Source organism: Cupressus sempervirens, chromosome 10 (genome assembly GCF_028749045.1).
Source record: "Cupressus sempervirens isolate cs-2001-9-10 chromosome 10, ASM2874904v1, whole genome shotgun sequence".
In the NCBI taxonomy this organism is placed as follows: Eukaryota; Viridiplantae; Streptophyta; class Pinopsida; order Cupressales; family Cupressaceae; genus Cupressus; species Cupressus sempervirens.
The window spans coordinates 504,160,088-504,184,637 of NC_143127.1; the positions used below are offsets into that span (position 1 = coordinate 504,160,088).

Genomic DNA, 24,550 nt, shown 5'->3' on the forward strand with positions numbered 1-24,550 from the left:
ACTTCTTTCCCTTGGGGATGAGAAAATGACAACCAATAAAATATGGAAGTAAACATTCAGATGGTGTTTGTAGCCAATGTCCAAATTGGCACTAAGAACAATGATTTTTAGGATGGAGAGATACATATTCAAGAGGCATAGAGATGGTCACACTAAATGCCTGTATCTTTCTTGTCTAATAAAGAGTCATATATAATGATAAATTTGCCCATAATTTTATTTTTACATTAGTACACTTATTATGATAATTTTATTTTGCCCATAATGTGTAGAGTTAGATATAATGATGCTTACTTATTTTTCTTTGACAAAGTTAGATCCTAAAGGCAATTCTTTGAAAAATTTGGCCCCTAAAGAATATTGTTGAAACAATCCTTAAAATCTTTGTAAAATTTCATGTCTCAGGGAAATATTTTTTACTTCCTACTTCAGAATGATGCGTAGCTAGCCAGATGTAATGCATAAACTATAAGAGTCACTGATATCACTGCACAAAAAATAAAATTCAAACATTCCTACAACGTTAAGGAAATCTAGAAAACCAAAACTAGAATAAAAAATAGAACACACCTGCAAAAATTAGTTGCAATCAAATGAGTTTGTTTACCCTTTGTTGCATTCTTTCTATAAAGTTATTTTGGATAATTAGGTTAAATGGGTATGCTACATCTCCAAAAATTAGTTTGCAATCAATAGCTTTCTTTCAAAAATATGTAGAATACCTTTGTTACAATCTAATACATAAATAATGATTTTTGATGATTAGGTTAAAATCTATGTTGAAGTGATAGTTTTTTTAATTTAAAGCATCGACTTTTGATTCTTTAATTTAGCAACAATTTTATTTAAATGCTTCTTAAAAACATGCAATTTTGAATAAAATATCCTTTTACTCTCATACATGATCATTCTAAAATATTTTAAATATTATAAAGTTGAATATAAAGTATATATTTTATAAAAATAAAGAGAAAATATTATAATATTAATTTTATAATTCAATGTATATATTTTTGAATAGTTTTTTAATTTTATCATATGTTCAAAGTAATCCATAACAATTACTAAAGTCAAATAAATAAGTAAAAACATAGATGTGTAATTTTAACACCATTCATCTTTGAAATTACAAGCTCTTCCTTATCACTTCAAACTTTCATTAATATAAATAATATTTCATTTACCTTTAAAACTAAATACTTAGATTTATCACTTCAAAGTTTGATTAATATAAATAATATGTATACTTATTAAACTAGCTTATATATATAAGCCGATAGATATCTTTCTTGAGGCGCTTATTTTCATAATCTCACTCAGTGCAATAGGTGCCTTGAGAAAGATATCTCTCGGCTTATTATATATATATATATATATATATATATATATATATATATATATATATATATATATATATATATATATATATATATAAAAGCTAGTATCCATAATTGTTGTCAATCTGCCAACTCACCATTCTACCAACTCAACATTTCATAAAACTTTCAAACAAATGTCAAATTTTATTAAAATTGGCAAATGTTTACATTGATGAATGCTTTCACTATAGAAAGCCGCTCGACTTAATAATGTTTATTTATTTAAGCTAAATTTATTCATCTTTGATTTATTTAAACTGAATACTCCTCCCTATCACTTGTACTTAATTTTAATAAAACTTAGACTTACCAAGTACACTTTTTTAATTTAAGCTAGATTTATTGTTTAAAAAAAAAAAACCCAAGAGAATTTGCTGAGCTCTTCCCAAACATTCGGGAAGTCATACTGGTCTCTTGATCGCGTTTATTGGTTTGTGGGTTCAATCGTCTTCTGGCCTCGTTTTTAAAAGTGGGGCGTGGAAGAGGAGGGTTTATTCTAATTTGGGATTTTCTCGATCGCGGCGGGGATTGATAGTTTGTTGAGAGGGGAAGAAGGGCGAATCAGAGGAGGGAAAGGGGATAATGGATCCTGATGCATTGTCAAAGGCGTTTGTGGATCATTACTACAACATATTTGATAGCAACAGGGCGGGTTTGGTGAGCCTGTACCAAGATGGCTCCATGCTCACCTTCGAGGGCCAGAAGATTCAGGGTGTCCAGGGCATCATCGGGAAGCTCAACAGCCTGCCCTTTCAGCAGTGCAAACACACCATCAGTACCGTCGATTGTCAGCCTTCTGGCCCCGCCGGCGGCATGCTCGTCTTCGTCAGCGGCACCCTCCAGTTGCCCGGTGAGCAGCACCAACTCAAGTTTAGCCAGGTATGCTTTTCCCTTCTCTCTCTCTCTCTCTCTCTTTTCAATCTAGAGCATCTTTCCCAAGATGGGATCTTTTTTGGTTGGGAGTTATCAATTAACCATGCACAATGATCAGTTTTCTATGACTAAGCGTCGAATCACAGAGATATGTCTACTTTAAAACATGGGATCTTGGCCCCCTGATGTGTTCCTTCGTTGAAAATGGGTGGTCTGATTGTAGGTTATCATTTAAGGTAATACGGTTTCGGGAGTTTGGAAACAGAATATGGAGAGAAGTTCTACTTGTATGAACTAAGATATGGATTAATCTTCTGTATTATAAGGAAAAGGAAGAGGGTTTTTCGAGTTTTGCGCTACATGGTTCAAACTTACTTAGAAAGTAGGAGTCATAAAGTAGCCACAAGGTAGTGCATTAAATGAGAGACAATGTATGAGGGCAATAGGAATGATGATGCATATGGTAATAAGTAAGGAAGTGGGAGAGAATGTAAAAAATATATGTGAATATGGCAATATGTTAGACGGATATGAATTACTGAGGCGGTGGTTGGTGAAGAGATAATTACGTATAGGGAATGCTTGTTGCAATAATCTATGTAGAGTTCTTGCATTATAAAGCTTGACTGAAGGATTTGAAACTTTAATTGTGAATTGTTATCCTGGCAACACAGATAGGTACTTGTTCCTATGGATTTGATCTTGTTCTGCTGCAAATCCCCAACTCCAAGTTTTCAAGTATAGACAAAATTCATATCCTCAGCGTCCTTTCTTTTGAATGTGGACCAAGGATTAGGGTATAAATAGGAGTACCAAGCTTCAAGTCAAAACTCAAAAATAACAGTGTCTCTGGACATGGCGGATAAAGTTGGTATTGGTCAAGTAACAAAATAAGAAAATTTTGTCTCATTGCCTATGGCAAGTGATATTGGGGCAAAGATTTTACAATGGAATGTAAGGGGCCTAAAGAATGTGACACTGCCCATCAGGAACTCATAGGTTGAAAAGTTACCAGTTTTAACTTATAAGGAATCAATGCATGTTTTGTTAATGTCAATAGGTGTCTACAAATGCAATATTAGGAACCTAAGACACAATTAGATCATCAATTTTTTATATTTATTGTTATTATAATTTTAAATTACCCTTTCAAAAAGGAATGATATTAGGATGGGTCCAAATGGCCACGAGGTAAGGCTAGATTAGGTCTGGGTGGCCTACGAAGATATAGTAGGTAGATTTTTTTAAAAGAATTTCAAACATAACCAAGAGGAATCTTGAAAGATAAGGGAATGTTTAAAATTTCATGTTGGATGCCAAAGATGCATCGAGGTAAGGCTAGATTAGGTCTGGGTGGCCTAGGAAGATACAATAGGTAGATTTTTTTAAAGAATTCCTAACATAACCAAGAGGAATCTTGAAAGATAAGGGAATGTTTAAAATTTCATGTTGGATGCCAAAGATGCATCTATATGTAAGCAATCACATATGTAGTCTGTCAAAATCCTTGAAAAAAGACGAAGCAGAGGATATAAAGAAGCTTGGAGAGATGCAAACCTTCTTTCCATCAAAGGGGATGACAAACATGTTTTTTTTTGGAATTGGGACACCCTAATTAATTCTTCAAGATAAGATCACAATATTTAGAGGCAGAACACTTGATAGGTATAGACTTGGGTGGAATTGTGATGTTAAAGTCTATTTTCCATGATGTATATAAGAATGCATAGAACATGAAAAGTAAAGGTGCCTCCCTCCCCACAACTTTTTCCTCAATATTGTGGCATCCTCCCACCCCAATCTTATGGCTTTCCATACTCCAATTGACTCTTGGCTCTTAATGAGGTCAATTGTTTAATTTGAGCTTTCAACTAGATATGTGGCATGCCAATGGGAGATGTGTCATTGTGCTTTTCAATAGTGTGATTTGGATTTTGAGATTTTTCTTTTTCTTTTGCTTTTTTTTTTCTTCTTTGGATTTCTGCTAAATCATGGCTCTTGTATAGTTGGATTCAAATGAACAAAATTATGCATTTGTTGGATGATATCATTGGGGAAACTTACTCCAAGTCAGGAGAGGGAAGCACAATTCTTGAGCGCTTTGGTATTTCTAAGCGTGCACCTCATTAGAGAATGCAATATTGAAGATGCGTAGTCTTGAAAATGCAAAAAGATAATTTTAGTCATTGGCTAATTGAGCAAAGAAGCAAAGAAATATGTAGCTATAGATGGGAATGAGAGTTTTTTGCTACCTAAGGCCTCGTTTAGTTGCAAGAATTGGGCGGAAATAGGAAAATCTAAATACCCACATTCGCCAACTTGACATTTGTTTGAAAATACAAAATTAGAATTAGAATTAGAATTCGCCTATCCTAATTTGACCCCAAAATGAGCATAGCAGTATTCCTAAAAAAAGGTAGAATAAGAATAGCTTATTCTTATTCCATGCTATTCTTATTCTAGTTTTTAATAAATCCAATTTGATGGGTTTTTAGGTTCGTGACTTTGTCGCTTGACTGCATTTTGTTGCTCGAATGCATTTTTGGAGTATTTCCTCTATTCATCAACTATTTCCTTCGTTCATCATAAGATATAAACTAGGTCAACATTATTTAAGGTTTAATATGTGATTTAAAAAAAAAAAACGATAAAGAAGACTAAATATCAAATTTGACATTTTTAATAAACTTTCATAAAATTATCTTTACACATAAATCTTATGTTTAGTATTTTAATTAAAACTATGTTGAAAGATCATTTAAATATCATATTAATGACCTTGACTTATTTGTATTTTTTATTTTCTTTAATATTTAAAAAAAATGATTTTAGTTTTGATCTTATACTTAAGTCTAGACTTATATTTATCATTTAAATTTTTAGAAAATGCTATCAAATATTTATAATCTAAAATATTAACTTTTCATTTTTCTAAATAACAAACATAAATATTTAAAAATCTCACTTAGAATTTAAGTAGCTATAAACAATATTGAATATGATTTTAAAATAGTTCGATTTAATTTAATATTATAATTATAATTTACAATATAATCGAAGTTGCCTATTTGGGTTCGGTTGCAAGTTCGAAGTTTGAGAACGGGTTCGCAAGTTCGACAAAATTTTGGGAAGGGTTTGGGTTCGTTAGTATAAAAACATGTAACAAAACAAAATTATATATATATATATATATATATATATATATATATATATATGTATATATATATGTATATATACATATGAAGCATGAGTTAAAATTAGAATGTAGCATAGTAGCATAAACATATTTAAACAACAAAAACTTTAAAACACCATAAACAGTTAAACTTGTAATCATAGTGATCATACCATCATATAGTAACATAGTTCAATCAACTTCAACATCAAAGATTCAAAACATTTAAAATATCAAGTTCAAGTATCATTGTTTGACGTTCATTGTTTAACTAATGGAATGAAAATCTATTAATATTCTTAGTTCTAAGTTCTTCAATCTTCATCTTCATCTTCATATTCATCTTCTTCTTCTTCATCTTCTTCTTCATCTTCTGATTCATCTTCGTCTTCTTTGGTATTACTTGCGCTAAGGCCAATGGGATCAGCAGTAGAATCAACAATGGTATTGACATCAAAGTCATTAAAATCATCAACTGTAAGCTGAGCAGTGGAAGCATCCAAGTCTGCAATCTCTGCACCTACATCCCACTTCTTTGTATTCTTGACTCTTGTGCGAAAGAAGGCACAAGTTGTTATGCACAAATACCAAGTTCTTTGCTTTTTTTGATTGCAACCTTTTGCGCTTCACCGAGTGGATGAAAGAATAGGTGCTCCAATTTCTTTCTGATGCAGAAAAACTAGCAACCTATAAAGACAACATAGGGTAAGCAATTAAAAAAGAATTAATTCAATCTTATAAAAAAATTAAAATCACTTTCTAGTCATGATTCTTTTGAAGATAAAGTGAGCTAATTTTTTTAAAATAAAACTTGTGATATAACTTTGATTGCAAAGGGCTGCAATGTTTGGAATTTTTGGCCATGGAGGTACCACCAACCATGAGCATCCTTCTTGAACTGATGACGAAGAGCATTACTTAAACCTCTAGCATTGACAAACTCTATGAACTCATCCATGATTGCATCTTTTATATCATCATTAGGAAATATTCTTCTAAATGCTGCTTGGTACTCATCGGACACTGCGATATCTCTATATGGTGGCAACCTTTTTGGTAGATAACAATATTGTGAGTTATAGTATTTGAGGGTCAAGGCATAGCAAAGCAAATGTAATGGAGTGGTCATTTTGTTCCATTTTTTATTAATAATTTTTTTGCACTTGTTTAAAAAAGGTCTCTTGCGGATCCTGCTTCTTCTCATTTATAACTTGCTTGATCTTCTCAGTCATTGAGTTTATGCCATCATAGATTTTCCCAAGGCGAGGTCTATTTGAGTTAGTGTACCTAAGCATGCTCATAATGGGCTCGGTGATCTTAAGGAGATATTCCACACATTCCCACCATGACTCAGCCAATAGCCTACCCTTTATCTTGTTTGCCCTTTCAGTGTTCTTTTGCTTCCATACACCCCAATTGTAGCTGATTACCATACCTTGAAGTGCATTTTTCACTTGCACAAGTCGTCTTAAGATGATTATATGTGATGCAAAACGGGTCTCGCCAACCTGTGACATAAATTAGAGCAAAAAACAAGAACTATTAGATACATATTTTAGAAAGGTATACACATTGCACAAGTAAAATATGAAAAATCAGAAATTGTCAAACATTAAAAATTAAACTACTAACTTGAGTTCAAGTTCATTTACCTTCAATAGCTCCAATTTTGAGTAGTTCCTGAAAAGAATTTTGAGTCATGTGGTGGTTTGTGACAAACATTTGTACGTCCTCAACCTCTTCATACATTGTTTTGATCCACTCAATTTGGTTTCCAATCTTTTGTAGCATAAGATTGAGTGAATTGACAGCACAAGGTGTCCAAAAGATATGTTGATATTGTGATTCAACCAACAAACCTGTTGCTCTACAATTCTTTACGTTGTTCGTTATGACTTGGACAACCTTTCTTGAACCCACTTGTTCAATGGCCCCAATTAGGATATCGGCAATAAATGGCCCATCTTTTACTTTGCTCTCACAATCCACCGCTTTCAGAGACATTGTCCCTTTAGGGGACACCGCAAGGACATTGATCAAGGGACGGTTCCTGGAATCCTTCCAGCCATTTGAAACAGTTGTCACCTTTGTCTTCAATTGATTTTCAATCCATTAGACCTCGTCATCCAACAAGGTGGTGCACACTTTCTCATAATTGGGGCCACAATACTCTTTTGGAGCTTCATTGGCACTCCTCAACACGTCCTTCCAAAATGGAGAGCGGACAACATTAAAGGGCAACCCATTTGCATACAGGCATCTTCCCACCTTAATGTTAACCATTTCCCGACCCTTATTTTGAAAAGTAGTTTCTAGTGGCTCCTTTCTTTTTTGTACAACGGGGACAGATTCGGTGTCAGTGTCCACTGCGGTACTAAAGAAGGGGTGGTCTTGTACTATAACATCTAGGGGGCTACATTCCCTTTGCTCTTTTACTCTTATTGGCATTGCTATTGTTTTTGTTGCCTTGCATCCTTCTCTCTCTTCTACTGCCTCATGCTCTTCAATATATTTTAACATAGTTTGATTTGGTATAGGGGCACCTTTTTTGCTAAGGCATTTCTTGGCTCCTCTTCCAGTGTAACCACATAAATGACCTACCACACGATAATAAGAACTATTTCTTTCTACACCACATCCCCGACATCTCCAACGGAATGCACCACCTCCTAGAAGGGGTTTTAAAATGTCTACATACTTCCATAAAGGAGAATTAGAGTTGGGTTCCATTCTTTGTTCGGTGTTGCCTATTGATGAAGAGGTAAATGACATTCCTTTCCCTATGGCAAGAAATTAGATACATGTTCCTAATTTATATGCAAGAAAATGACAAATTTTGGAATAATGGAAAAGATTCAAAAGAACATATGAAGATTGAAAGAGAAATGGAAAAATGAAAAAACTAGAGCAAAAACAATAGCAAATGGAATAGATCTTACCTTTTCAGCTATTGCAAGCTTGCAAATATGTATGAATGATGCACAGACACTTGAAGAACACCAAAAAATCAATCTTCAAACTCTTCCTTGCACATCCGGATGCTTGCTCAAAAACTTATGTGCTCTCCCTTAAGACAAAATAACCTATTTAGAAACATAAAATGACAATGAGAGGGCACAAAAGTAATTAATAACAACTTTTAGGTTTTATGGACGCCAAAAAACAATAAATAATTGCTCATAAAACACTTTTCCAGCCACCTGCGGGGCCTAGTTCGCTGTGGGTTCAAAAATTTCAAGGTGATATTGAATCAGCAGTGCAAAAATCGCACTGTGGTTGAACCAAGTTCAGACCAGACCCGAACATTGAACTGGTTCGAACTTTCTTGGGTGCGGAGGGGGGTTCTAAATTTGTTCTAAATTTTTTCTAACCGGTTCAAACCTTCTTGGGTTCTATCTGAAAATTCTATCTACAAATTTAGAACCCAAAAGTGACACCTTAGGATGCTAAGTAAGAGGGAAGAGGGTCTCACATAAAGAACAGTGCGCTGCTTGTTTTCTTTGAGCCAAGTATGTGGTTGATAGAGTATTACATTATATCTTAGAAGCACTTTTTCTTTGAATACAAGCATTTCAGAGTTCCCTCCATTGTTCTGACAAATTTTAATGTATTTGAAGTTTCCGGAGGTTGCTTTGATCTTATATTACTCAAAATCAAGTAGTTCAATTAAAAAAGGAAATATAGATTCCTAGTCTCCAGCTGACTTTCAAATATTCAGAATGATCATCTTGAAGGGCGCTGCGCATCAAAGCAGAAATAATGTTACAAATTACTAGTAATGGAATAAATAAAATATTGCATAAAAGTAAACAATTGAAATTATACTGCAACAGGGAAGCTCTAGTTACTTGATAAGAAAAAAATTAAGACGCTTTGGGATATTCCACATTGATAATAATTAAAAAGTCAGGCTAGGCTTGTAGGGTGTTATAAACACCAAAATGCTTAGTCTAACTGGAAGTTTAACTTGGGAGTGCAAGTGGCTGGGTGTATGTTTTGGTACCCTTCTCTGTGGCACTGACATTGATTAGAGGGGCTTGTACGCTATGTGGATTCTCATGACTTGTTACAATTCACCGGATTACACGGTTAAAACGTAATGGAAGAATTGGCTACTCATGGAATTTAGTTATCCAAGTGGTGATTGATTGAAAAAAAACTCTGACATAGGTTACCACAGTAAATATAATATCTAAACAAACAAAGTAGTGTTAAAACACTTGGTTGGGTGAGAAATGAAATTTCGATCTTCTCTTGATAGATTTCTTTCATTAATTTCAGGTTCTTCTGTTTAATATTGGAGAAGGCAGAATTATCAGTCCTTTGGGTGGGGAGACCACTTGATGTGAAGATAGAAAACTATTTTAATACCTGCTTATTAGAGAGTTTTAAGTGGGAGCTAATATGAAAAATCCATCTCTTGGTACTCAGAATTGAAGCTTCTGGTTTTAGGAGGCAGTTCCGATTCTTGGAGTCCTGTAATTTCTTTGTGGTCAAATGTTCCAAAAGTCATCTTAAAGACCAATCTATTATCTTCCTTTATTCTTTTGAGAGGGAAATTTGAAATCAAAGTTCTAAGCCCATAATCACCCTAGAAGGTCTTTTGTGTCTGTCCAATTTTCTTTGAAGTTTTGCAAGACCAATATTTATTCACTTAGTGAAAAGGACAAATGTAGGGAGAAATGTGATATGGTGTCATCATATGAAAGGCATAGGGTGCATGTGGAAGGTCACTGGTATTCTCTCCTTAGATTATTCTGGGTAAAAGTCACTCCACGCTGCAGGCCATACAATTGCTAGATGTATTGAATAAATTTAGTAAGCTCTCATGAAGTTTACATTTATTAAAATTTATTTTTTATTTGAAAAATGTATACGATCAATTTGAGACCTTACTATAAAGTTTTTCATAATTTAGATGTATTTTATTTATATAGTTTAGTTCTGGTAGTTTCTTAGACAGTACTAAATAAATATTCATTTTATTTGAGCTGGGATAAATAGATAAACTAGAGAATCTTTGCTGAAGTAACGATGAGGTAAATGTTTGCAAATTTCTTTTACATGTTTTGTAGTGCTTTATAAGTTGGTTAAATGCTGGTTTTTCTGTAGTATTCCAAGTGGAAGTTTTTGTGCTCACTTTGAAGTTAACACATGCTATTGCTAATTTGCTTTTTTATCCTCGACCCCTTTTAAATAATCAACAGAAGATCTTTATTGTAAAAAGACACATATTGTGCTCAATCTTTTGGAATTGTAAAATCTGTCAAATGAGAGTAATGACTTTTATAACTTCTTGTCTCCAAAGTTGATGCCTTTATCTATTCAAATAAACAGTAAGTACTCACTCTGGTTTTGCAAGTTTTCAGATGTGGACTATGACCAATATATTGATTTTGATTTTGGCCACTGAAACCGAGAGAAATTGAGTAGCTTATTAATTCAGAAACATGTTCCATCTTGGCTGTATAATTACTAAGAATACTTAGCTACCTCCAGATTATGCTGATCAAGCTTTTTATCAAAATGGTTTACATTGTACTGTTCTTTCAGGCATTTGGTTGCAGCAATGCCTCTGCTATTCCTTGTGTTAGACCATAGAATAATAAAGATTACATTTGAACATCTGTGAGAAGGAATCATATCTATAAATATTTCGGAATAACAGTATTGAGCGTTGCGATTCTTCTTTGCTGTGACTGTTCAAGTGACAGTTGCCTTTTGCTCTGTTTTTGACAAGTAATGAGATTTGGATGATGATTGAGATAAGAGTGTAGATTCTGACTTTAGAAACTGAAAGATAAAATGCTTGGTGCATGAATCCAAAGATTATTATCAATAGTTATAAATTGATAAAGATCGTACATATACCTCCAAATAAAGCTTATAAACTCTTCACTATAACAGTCTGCATCACATTGTTCTGCCTCATCCTTTGTTGTTATCATGTTTCTGCTATGCCTTATGATAGATAATGGAGAATAGTTTTGATCTTCTGCAACGGAGGTATTTGAGTTGTAAAATGGATAGTTCTTTCTCATGGAGGCCCTTTGCAAACAAACATTTTATGCGTTTATTCAAAGGGCTCCACACTGGCAAACTATTGCTGCCCTTGGAAGCTCCACACACGCTAGAATTAGAGGAAGTGTTTGCTGCATCTGCACACTAATTGAAGCTGTAGAGCCTGCCACCCTTTCGGTTGCCTGACTTAAGATCGGATAATGGAGAATACATTTGATCTTTTGAAACAGAGGTAATTGAGTTGTAAAATGCTTAAGAAGTATTGATCTTCACAAAAATCTTTTACCATGATTGATGCATCTAGCTCTGACCACTAAAATGACGGTAGTCTCTGCTCAGTTCTTGTGAAATATTCAGAGATGGTCTAATAATTGGTATGCCGGCTTAGGCTGTTACTATAGCAAGTGAAAATGAAATTGATTAGCATATCTAGAAATATATTATGCTTGATTATAGCTCTCAAGAAGATACATCTCTATCCAGATAAAGGTTATAAGGTCATTTACTTCAATAGTGTTCATAATTCTGTTCTACTAAAACCTTAGGATGTCACCATGTCTCTGATGTCTCCTGTCATTGAATAATAGCAATTACAGTCTAACTCCTGCAATAGGTAGGCATTGGAACTCCAAAGCCCTTAAAAGAAGAAGTTTGATCTTTTTTAGCACTGCTTCATCATTATTCATGGTGAGCTGTGACCATTCTACAAAATAACACTTCAGCTTCTGCTTTGTTCTCTGTATGTATGCAGAAGTGGACCATGATTTATTTAAGGTCATATCATTTGACTATAGTCACTTGAGCCTTAACTGAAGGTTTCATGCTGTGAGGTGGTGGTTGTGCTTAACAAACTTGAGTATTTGCTAAATAAATGTGTTTGTTCAGGGGCCAGTGTAGGATGTGGGGTCTTTTTCTTTTTCTTGCTTATCCTTGATTTTGACAGCTTGTTGACAGGCTTTCCTTGGTATCACACATGGTAGGCTTTCTACTATTTGTCACTAAGGAAGAAAGGGTCTTTAGAGTTTTGCATCTACTCTTTCGGAAAGGCCACAACTGCATATTTAAATATTATCTAGTTCAAGGTAATTAGTGCCTAGAAGGAAATGTAGGTGATACCCAAATCTATTGGAAAGATTATATAGTGTACAAGTGAAGGATGAGGTGGATGATTCCACCAGCAAAGTCTGCTTTGTCAATGGCCTTTCATGTCACGTGTCTCGCTCTCCTAAATATAAGGAGGCTGGCAAAGATATTAAGGACTGTACTGTCATATGTGCAATCAAGGGAGACTAAAGAGGACAACAATTTTAGATAGGAAGTATTTGAGCAGTAATATTTTAATGGAGAAGATGAAGAATACCTGGGTCACAAAGAGATTTGCAAATATGACAACTTTGCTGGACTGTGTGATCATTTAGAACATAGCAACCTCCAGGTAGAGCTCATAAGTCTCTTAGCTAGAAGCATTTGCATTATACTGTTCTGCAAGGCTTTTAGTTGGTTCTGCCATTTATTTCTTTGCAGTTCATTATGACAGAAGAATTTGAATTTTGCTTAGACGTACGCTTTTATTTACAAAGTACAGTTTTTCAGTGTCCTATTCCAACTTTTTGTCCTCTTCAACCATAACCATGAAACAAATTTACAGATTTGCAGAATTTCCACACAAAGTTCCTTAAAAGAGTTGTTATACCATGTCAGATTATGTGTAAATTTATATAAACATGAATAGAATATGTTATTGGTATGGAAAAGTATGCACGAATCACAGCCATGCAAAATGGTAATCCTTGAACACTCTCCTAGAAGCTTTTGGGAAATCGCTGCATGTAGCCTCAGTATCAGAAAATCTAGGCATCAAAATTTGTTATGTACATAACTAGAATGGATGTACAATTAAATTGATAACAAATTTAAATTCTCAACTTGAAATCTTAAGTCTGAAAATCTGAGATATATGGATGAACAAAAGAACATCTCAAAAGAAACCAACATACCAGATGGTTGCTCTATGCGAGGAAAATTAAGAAAGCCTCTAAAATTAATAAATGTACTCGCGAAGTATGATGCCTAAATCCAAAGCATTAGAAACTCTGATACTGTAGCAACATGTCATTGCCACTCTATAATTTGGCATGACAAATTTTTGAACTTTTTTGAGTTGTGCTAGAAGCAAAATGATAAATGTATATTTTAGAGGAGATTGCGACGCTAATTAGAAAAAGGAAAGGAAAGCAAAGGTTCTTTTATAGTCCATGATACCAGCTATATGTTTTTGGGTCTAGAAATGGTGACAGCAATATGGGACAACCTTGTAGTCCTTTCAGGAGACACCTAGCTGCTACGAAGGAGGCGTTCATAGCGTACCCGCTTGTGGGAGTCGAACGTGTGACCTCTCTTACAAGAGCACAAGTTCTCCACCACTAGGCCAACTCAGGCTGTACAGAAAACACATGATAAGTTGGAAATTCTACGCATAAGAGAACTTTCTCAAGAGATGATTGTATCTTTCTCAAAATATAAATATTGAGAAATATCATACATGGAGTCTACACTAGCCATTTGAATACAACTGAAGGTTCTTCTCACAATAGCCTTTCTTGTCTTTCTTGGGTGGAAATGGCATATAATCTCAAAGTGCTGTAAAGTGATTATTTAATTTTTTCCCTAGCCAAGACTGAGGAAATACCAAGAGAAATTGCTACTTTTACCACTAAGTCATCCTTCAATTCTTGTCTAATTCATAATAAAATGACCTCCATGCTTTTAGTGGTATTATGCAACAAAAATATTTTTCTCACAAGTAAAGTGAGTATTGGGTTGCCTCAAGACATGATGGTTTTGGGCATCTTAGAATTGTTACATCCATCTCTCTTAAGCTTAACAGTCTGAAAGGTTCCCAACTACCTTCTGAATTAAAAATGTCATAAAATGCTAATACATGGTTTATTCAGTAATATCCTGTTTGTTTGCTAACAACTGCTTTGACTGAACACTACACATTCTTGAGATGTATGCAATTCAATTTTCACATTACGTTAATGCAGGCTTCAGCATCTTAGCTCATTTGGTGACAGTCCATTGTTAGCATGAGCTTTGCTGGTACAAATATGGTGGAAAGGAGATACATTCCTGTTACTTAGATCCTTGATGATGTAGACTATATTGTCAATACAATGCAAACCCTTCAATTAGAAAATTCACTTTAGCACAACTATTTTTACAATAGCTCATCATTTGGGCACGCGAGGGAAATTTGGTCTTTTCATTTTGTTTGATTTTCCAAGGATGCTAGTTTGTTCTGTCAGTATTACTGAAGCTCTATGTTTGGGGATGGTGGTGGGAAAGTTGCTGGTGGGTGTCTGGGGGTCAAGTGGCAGAACCCATCATTTTTCATAATTTTATCATGATGTTTTCTGTCACCCAACACAAAGTGCTCACTTTTCTGATCAAATCTTCATTCTTTAGAGAACTATATTACTGGGACATATATATACTTTCTCTTCATAAATGTTGATTTTTGACATGTAGGCATGGAAATGGCTCGCAGTTTAAGGTTGGTTTGAGAGACCTGAAGAAATTGCCAAGCAGTCCTGGGGATGCCTGGGCATCCCCTCAACATCTTTATTGATGGGATGCCCCAGAGACATCCTCCCTTTGAGACAAATGTCCTGGGGACATCTTCCTCATGCTAGTCATGGAGGGGGATGTACCCTTGGTGTTCCACAATCCTTGGTATGTCCCCATCCCTGAAATGGCCTGTTTTGTGCGGAAGGCACATACCCATGTAGCAATTGATAAAATTGACATTCAGTACTTTTCCATACTGCAAAGAAACATGGAGAAAATATTATTGTAGAAAATTGGAATGACAAGGGTTGGGGCTATGTATTTGGTTTGACTATGTCTGAGGCTTACTTTTATGGGACAACATACTATTGATCACAGACTTCGTGTATGATAACTTACTAAAATTTGGAGGTGATTGGTTTATTGTGTGACATTCAGCTTTAGGTAGTTATCTCTGTAACCTTTCAAATTTAATTTATGTTATGTTTGACTACAGTTTTAAATTTTTTTCCGTTTGATGCAGATGTTTCATTTGATGCCGACACAGTCAGGGAGTTTTTTTGTCTTCAATGACATATTCCGTTTGAATTATGCATAAAGTAGTTTTCTTATGGCATGAATTGAATGGATGGCAATTTGATAAACAGATGGAAGCTATTTTTGCAAATTTGTTTGGCACAGAGATTGATTATGGACTAAGTTTTGGTGGTTCATTGAGACTCAGTGTTACTTTTTATTGGATGTAATTTGAGAAAACACTGTCCTTTATTTATATGTTTGGATTGGACATGAAGTTATACTTCCAAATATTGTCGATTGCTGTGTTACCATAATTGGTTTCGGATCTCTATATGTGTTGGTCTTATAATTCAAAATGAAGTGTTATAGCTAAAAGACATTCTTATTAATATGATTCAACCTTCTCAGTACACTGGGGATGTGAATTTCAATCTGACAAGGAATTCACGACTCAAACTTCTTGGTACACTGGGGTTGTGGATTCCAATCTCTTTAAGGAATTTTAGTCGGGAATGCAATTTTTTTTCCTTCAATTGTCTATTTGACTTCCTGATCACTGGAAATGATCAAATTGAGTCTATGTTTCACACATAATGGTTCCTGCCTATATTCTTGAATAATATACTTGTAAAGTCCTTACATCTTGGCTGCCTGGATTTCTACAGCTGCATTTTTTCCATTTTTAACTTGATTATTGTCAAAAGAACTACAGTATTTTGGGGAAAAGATAATTTCTAATCTAGAGGGGCAAAAATCTTTTGACCGTGCTCTGCACTCCTTGGAGGATGCTTGTACTGAACAACACCCAGTTTTTGATAATGAAGCAATATATATGCCCTAGTTTGGGGAACGTATGCTAAATATTAAATACTGTGGGTGTTATATCAGTTATATTTGTTACAAGATATTTTTAAATCTAAAGGTGCAAAGTTCTTTTGGACCTGCTGTGCATTTCCTGGAGGATGCTTGTACTGAACGTCACCCATTTTTTGATAATGAAGAAATATATATACCTTAGCTTGGGGAATGTATGCCAAATTTGGTGGGTGTGTTATCTCAGTTATAATTGAAGTACCTGCTAAATGGACAATATCCTTTAATGGATGATTTATAAAAATTGGCAAATAAAAGGTAAGGCAGGTTGGGCTGCTGGGCTGAGCTGCAGGGATACCCCTAGGCGTACCAAAAGAAATGGTGAATAAAAATGACAATTGCTTTTTAATCAGTATTAGAGCCTCAGGATCACTAGGCAGGAATGTTTTTGTCCATTCTGCCATGCTCATCATTGAGTTTCTAGTGTTCTATGCGTAGCTAAATAACACTTGATATAGTGATAATTTGGTGTTTTAGATTTGCCGAGCTGGTGATGCTCTGGCGAAAAGCTCTCTGTAAAATAACTCCATGACGGGAAGGCAACATTGTCCCAGTTATTTTCTCAGAGGTTGTCTACTAGGTTCACGTCGTATATTTGAGAAGGAAACTTTTTCCTGTTAGCTTTTACAGTTCTATATAAGTACAAGTATTCCCAGATGTATAATGTTAGTTTAAGACAACATTGCAAAATCAACATTAATGGAAATTGAGATACAGCGGTAATTGTAGATTTCCGAGTTGTGATATGAGAAATTTCTATCCCAAATATTTGAGAATTGAGATATGAATAATTCACTATATGTATAATCTGGTGCGGTTTTGTGTTGTGGCTATATTATATCTATCACTTGTTTCTATAATAAGAATTCTGGGAAAAATCCTAAATTAGACGTACATCGCTCAGGGCCACAATTCCTATTCTGCAAAAATATTTGTCTGTTTTAATCACGATTATAAAAACAACTAATTTTGTGTAAGGTAAATCTATTTCTGTACAGTTCGTATATTTATTTGAATGAGTCTATTTATTGTAATAGCCAACGCAAGGGCAGAATAGTTCCTATTGAAGTCCTCTCTCATTTTACCTAGTGTTCTTGGTCGGCAAAATTATGAATAATTTGACGTTAACACTTTCAATTGCCATTACAACATTTTTGATCACAGATTGAACAGTTCTGGCAGTGTGACAAAATAAAGCATTTCAACGACCTTAATAGATTGACACTGGGAAAAAAAGCTAAAAACAAAGGGTAGTTAAACGTTGTGCAATTTTAAAGAGCTATATATGATCTACACTTGTTCTTATATGTGTAACCACAGTGGTGAGAATTGTAATTTAGCTGATAGGCTATGTGTAGGAACTTTAATTTTTGGATCGGAAAATTGTCAGCTCTTGACGTATTTTATTATTTGGCTAATTTTTATGTCAATTCTCTTTCGAGTATGGTTAAAAAAAAAAAAAAAATTCTTATTATATGTTTTCCTATTTTTTTAATCCGATTAGTGTCATAATAATTACTTTTCTTAACAAGACAAACGTGATTGCACATATGTTTCTTCATAGAAAATTCTCATATTTAATCTACAATACATTTACATATGGTAGACAACTTAGACAACTCAAATTGGTGATATTTTTTCATTATTACTCAATTTTATGATAATTTTATTACCAATTATTCTCAATGTTGCAATAAATGCACAATTGCTAGTTTATAGGTGGTAGAGTTATATGTTAAATTGTATAAGATTTTAAGGGTTTCATATTTGGATCTACCTTGGATTATATTTATGGGGCTCATAGATTGTGTTTTTTTCTTTAAAAAAATCGAAGTTCTACTTTATTTGTTAACCATTCACAGAGTTGACGAGCTACTTGGTGTCAACCACTTCACTAGAGCTACTTGGTTTCAGCAACTTCACTAGCCATTAGCAGCTGATTAGATGTGTAGTGACTATTTATTATTATTATTGTGCGTGGTTGTATTTACTAACAATTACTTATTTGGGAGGATTTCAAATAGAACCAAGATTTTGATTTGTGGAGACATTTTTTAGAAAAGATAATTAGAGGTATAACTATGATTAGCAGTTATTGATCATTTTTCTCAAACTGTGAACATATTCTTTTGTCTAGGGTTTAGTGTATAAGAGAACATGAATTTTGTTATCTATTAGTTTATGTAATGTGTTTATAAATAAGGAAACTCCATAGTTAAGTGCCCTTGAGCTGAGGTAGTACTGGGATGGGTGACCTTCGGGAAGTTCCAGTGCTTCATCTCTATGAGCATCACTTGGATCAAATAAGTGCTAATTGTTCCATTTTTCCATTTTATCTCATGAGAGATGGATTCATGTGTGAAACATGGGTCAATGAGTTTGACTCAAAAACTACACAGTTAAATCTTGATAGCAATATCACAATTTGACTTGCTGTGGAAATATCTTTAGTTACCAATTCAAGTTAGATTTTTTAACAAATTAGGTATGTGCATGTCCAGTCTAGTGGTGGCTAGCTTTCCACAAGTGATAGGTCAACAATTTTTCAATAAGAAATCTTAATAAAAAAGGTTCAATTTTTTTGAGTTGAGGTTAACTTAAATGTTAATATTTGACTTCATTCTTTCCATTAATTATTTTTCATTGGTAAGTAGGGATTTTGAAAGGGCCTTGATCACTTCAAAGGGAAAGATCAAGTCCAATAGCATACCAAACAATAGTTATAGAACCATTATAAAATAATAAGATACAACATTGAAGCAATCAAAAACCAACTTGAATTCATAGTAGTTGATGTAGGAGCATCTTGGATGTGAGAGTAATCTTGCATTACTAAAAAATATTCTCTTTTTATTTCTTCAATAAGGGTTGTCATAGTGTAGAGTTGTTTGTGAGGCTTGCTACTTAGGAAATCAGTCATACAAGCTCAGAATGCCCTAATTTTAGAGGTGGATGTCCATCTTGGATATATTAGCTTGCTATTTGAGGCTCACTGCTATATCATGAGTATTTGTGGAGTTATTGTAGATTTTTGTTGTGCAATTTTGGTATAAAACCTTCAAGCTCATCGTTGAAGACCTTAAAGGCCTCGTATGGGCTCCGAAATGGGGTTGATTGGAGCTTGTGTGAGTTAGACCATGTAGATCAGAAGTCGAGGATTCTGATAAGTGGTTATAATAGCCAATCAGAGCAATGGTTCGAAAGTTATGGCATTTCAAAGTTGGGCTGAGCAAAATTTATAAAATAAGTGTCAAAGGTGTATCGGGTTGCCTCTATATGTAATTTTAGAGTTAGTCGGTCTTAAGGGTTAGGGTTTGATGTCTAGAAACTTTTTGAGCAGTTAAAAAATGCTAATTCAAGGAATGCTTGTACATTGTCGAGGATAGTTGTGGGAGGATGAGGACGAAGAAGAAGAAATGCCAAAGGAGCGGCGATTCTGAACCCAAAAGAAGAAAGACTTTTCAAGGCCATTTCCAAGATTGGAAAAAGACCAAAGTTTTGAGGTTCTCACGTTTTTTGGAAATCTTAACCCAAAGGAGTTGATTGATTGGATCAATGAATTGGAAGAATACTTTGAGTATGAAGATATTGAGGATCTTAATAGAATCAAGTTTGCGAAGGCGAAATTGAAGGGGCATGCAAAGCTCTGGAGACAATAGATTCAATTGGAGGCAAAATAGAAGAGGGAAAGACAAAATTACTAGATGAGATCAGATAATAGCTAAATTGAAGCGACAATTCATTCTTGTGGATTATGAGCTTGATCTGCTAAAGAAAATGCAAGGGTTGAAGCAATTGGAAAGATTTGTTCAAGAGTATATTGAAGAATTTTATCGAGTTCTCATCAAAACTAGCCATGTGGAAGCTGATAAGGAGAAAGTCGCCTGTTATCTTAATGAGTTGAGGCCAAGCATTCAGGAGGAGCCGAGTTTGGTTCGAATGACAAATATTGAGGAGGCATACCAGTTTGCCCTAAGAGTTGAGGAAAAGTTGAACAAGAAGTTTGATAACAAGAACAGTGGAAGAGGTCGTGGTGGAATATCCAACGAACGATCTTATGGAGTTTGAAATGATGATTAGAACAAGGATGAGGCAAGTAGTGGCAGTCAAAACCAAAGGGGAAACCATTCCAATCCATGATCAGAACAATAGAGATCAAAGAGGAAGAGGAAGAGGAAGAGGGCAAGTATCTCGAAGAAGAGGTTTTCGTGGAAAATGTTTTCATTTTGAAGAAGTAGGGCATATAGCATTAGAATGTTCCCAACAACAAGGAAGGACAAATTGAAGAATTGAAACCTAGACCAGTATTGCACACGTTGATGAAGATGCCAATTCATCCAATTTTGAAGATGCTAAAAGAGAAGTCCCACTTAATAGGAGTCTTGCTGAGTGGTGAGAATGAACCTGATCAAAGGAGGAGTTTGTTTCACACAAGCTGCAAATCTGAAGAGAAGTGTTGTGATGTGATTATTGATGGTGGAAGCACTGACAATCTGGTCTCAGAAAAGGTAGTCACAAAGTTAAATCTCAAGAGGCAGAAACACCCACATCTATACCGTATTGCTTGGGTACAGGATGACCACAAGGCATGATCAATGAGCAGTGCCTAGTGAAGTTCAAGATTGGAAGCTACTAGGATGAGGAGCTTTATGATATCATACCCATGGACATATGTCATATGTTGTTGGGTAGGTTGTGACAATTTAAAAAACATGTTGTACATGATGGGCAAGCAAATACCTACACTCTAACAAAGGATGGAGTGAAACATAAGTTGAAACCATTGATGGAGAAATAAAAAGATGTATGTAGTACTACTAGAATATGTTTTGTTGATGGAAATGAGTTTCTCAAAGGTATGAAGCATGAGCATATGTGTTTTGTCATAATCCCAAAAGATGCCAAAGAAGAAGTAGAGGAGCTACTTGCAAAAGTTGCAGATTTGTTGGGAGAGTTTCCTAATATTGTGTTAGATAATGTACCTGATGGATTACCCCTAGTGTGGAAGATCAATCACTTGATGGACTTGATCCCAGGAGCCAGTTTGCCAAAGAAGGTAGCACACAAAATGACACCAACAGAAAGTGAGGAGTTGAATATACAAGTGTATGAGTTATTGTATAAGGGGTTGATTTGTGAGAGCTTATGTACATGTGTTGTACTAACAATATTAGCACCAAAGAAGAATGAAGAATGGAGGATGTGCACAGATTCATGGGCTATCCACAAGATCACAATCAAGTACAAATTTTCATTGCCAAGGATGGATGATATTATGGACTGTTTGAGTAGAGTTGTGTATTTCACCAAGATAGATATGAAGAGTGGGTACCATTAGATTCACATCAGAGAAGGAGACGAGTAGAAGGCTGCCTTCAAGGCAAGGGGAAGATTGTATGAGTGGTTAGTCATACCTTTTGGGATAACCAATGCACTGAGCACTTTCATGAGGTTCATGAATGAGGTACTAAAGGAGTTTCTGGGTAAGTTTATCATTGTTTACCTAGATGATATATTGATCTTTAGTAAGACATTGGAGGAGCATTTAATGCACATTTGTAAGTTGTTTGATAAGTTGATGGAGAAAAAATTGTTGATAAATTTGAAAAAATGCTGTTTTGTGAAGGAGTTGGTGTACTTGGGATTTGTAGTTTCAATAGAAGGTCTGAAAATAGATTTTGAGAAAGTGAAGGCTATCCTTGAATGGTCTACTCTAAGGAGTGCAATAGAGGTAAGATGTTTCTATGGGCTGACTAGTTTTTACCAAAAGTTTATCAGAGATATCTACAATATTTATGGGCCTTTGATTGAAACAATGAGAGGGGATAGGAAAGAATGTAAGTGGACTATAGGAGCAGATAAGAGGTTTAATTTGTTGAAACACAAAGTTACATAGTAGCTTGTTTTATAACTTCCAAATTTTAATATGGTGTTTCAAGTAGACTGTGATGCTAGTGGTATTGCAATAGGAGCTATTTTGAGCTAAGAAGGTAGGCCTATTGCTTATTTCAGTGAGAAGTTGAATGATGCCAAAAGAAAATATTCTGTTTATGATTAGGAATTTTATGTTATAGTTCAGGCATTGAAGAATTTGAGACACTATCTTCTTTCAAAGGAGTTTGTTTTGTATATTGATCATCAAGCTTTCCAATATTTGAATGGTCAAGGAAAATTGAAGTAAATGCATTTGAAGTGGGTTGAGTTTTTGTAAAGTTATACATTTGTTTTGAAACACAGGAGTGAGAAGTCTAACAAAGTTGCTGATGCTTTTAGTAGAAGATAAGTTTTGCTGACATAAATACAGATTGAGGGGGTTGGGTTTAGGCAACTCAAGAATTTGTATTTAAAGGACGATGATTTTGGTGAAGCTTGGAAAGCTAGTACATAACTTGTTGCACTTGACACGATGAAGTGATTGGATTCCATAATCCAAGATGGTATGTTGTTCAAAGGAAGTCGGTTGTGCATTCCGAGAAGTTCTACGAGGGAGAATCTCATCAAGGAGAACCATAATGGAGGATTGACTAAATATTTTGGGAGAGATAAGACCATTGCTTTGGTTGCTAAGAATAATTATTGGCCACAGTTTCAACAAGATGTGAAGAACTTTGTGAAGAGTTGCATAGAATGTTAGATGGCAAAAGGCGTGAAACAAAATACTTGGTTGTATTAGCCATTACCTGTACTAGAGAAGCTGTGGGAGGATGTTAGCATGCATTTTGTTTTTGGTTTATCAAGGACACAACGAGGGTATGATTCAATATTTGTGGTGGTTGACAAATTTTCAAAGATGACACATTTCCTTCCCTGCAAGAAGACTAGTAATGTTCATGTGGCATAGTTGTTTTTTTAGAGAAGTGAGACTACATGGTCTACCAAAGAGTATAATTTCAGATCGAGATACCAAGTTTGTTGGGTATTTTTGGTGTACATCGTGGAAGAAATTGAAGACAAATTTGAAGTTTAGTTCATCACATCATCCACAGAGTAAGGACAAACAAAAGTTGTGAATTAGAGTTTGGGGAATTTGTTGAGATGTTTAGTTGGAGATAAACCAAAATGTTGGGATTTGATTTTACCACATGTAGAATTTGCATATAATAATTTTGTCGATAGGAGTAATGGTAAATTACCATTCCAAATTGTATATGAGAGCAGTCCTAGAAATGCTTTTGAATTTAGGTAGCTGGGTAAAAGAGAAATAAGTAGTGCAAAAGTGGAAGATTTTGTTGAACATTTGAAAAACATCCATGAGGAGGTGAAGAAGCACATTACAAAGATGAATATGCAATACAAAGCTAAGGAAGATGTGAAAATGTGGTATAAGGAATATTATATTGGAGATGAAGTCATGGTTCATTTAAGAAATGAGTTTCTTCTAGTGGGTACATATAATAAGCTAAAAATGAAGAAGTTTGAATTGTGTAAGACAATGAAAAGACATGATAATGGAAATCCCTACGAAGCGGAGTTGCCTACTGAACTAGATATTTCACTAGTATTTAACATTTCAGATTTGAGAGAGTATTATGAAGGAGGTGATGGAGACGAAATTGTACAAGTGCAATGGAGTATTCTGGTAGCTAGTTTGACTACAAAGGAGATTAAGGAGATACTGGATAGCTGTGTGGGCAGAAGTAGAATGAACATAACTTATGAAGAGTACCTAGTCAAATGGAAATGAAGCCACTAGAAGATTCATCATGGTTAGCAAGGGAGGAGGATAATCATCTTGGTTTTCCTTTGAACACCTGAGACGTGACATGTTCACTTCTCAAATTACCTCGACTGTCTGATGAGGAGCATCTTGGGTGTAAGAGCAATTTTGCATCACCCAAAAATATTAACATTTTGTTTCTGGAATAAGGGTTGTCTTAATGCAAAGTTTTTGTCTGTGAGACTTGCTACTTAGTAAGTTAGTCATATGAGCTCAAAATGTCCTAATTTCAGAGGTGGATGTGCATCTTGGATATATCGGTCTGCTAGTTGAGGCTCAATGCCATATCATGAGTATTTGTGGAGTTACTGCAAATTTTTGGTGTGCAATTTTGGTATAAAAACTTTAGGCTCATCGTTGAAGATCTTAGAGGCCTTGGATGGGCTCCAAAATGGGGCCGACTAGAACTAGTGCCAGTTGGGC

The 24,550-nt window shown here is 34.8% G+C and overlaps 1 protein-coding gene across 1 annotated transcript; it reads left to right on the forward strand.

Moving 5' to 3' along the window:
- Positions 1–1,755: 1,755 nt before the first annotated feature.
- LOC149534878 (nuclear transport factor 2B-like) lies at positions 1,756–16,070 on the forward strand. Its single transcript, XM_089807817.1, has 2 exons — positions 1,756–2,258; positions 15,542–16,070. Exons 1-2 carry the CDS (start codon positions 1,962–1,964, stop codon positions 15,614–15,616), a joined length of 372 nt encoding a protein of 123 aa, XP_089663943.1. The 5' UTR covers positions 1,756–1,961; the 3' UTR covers positions 15,617–16,070.
- The last annotated feature ends 8,480 nt before the right edge of the window (positions 16,071–24,550 follow it).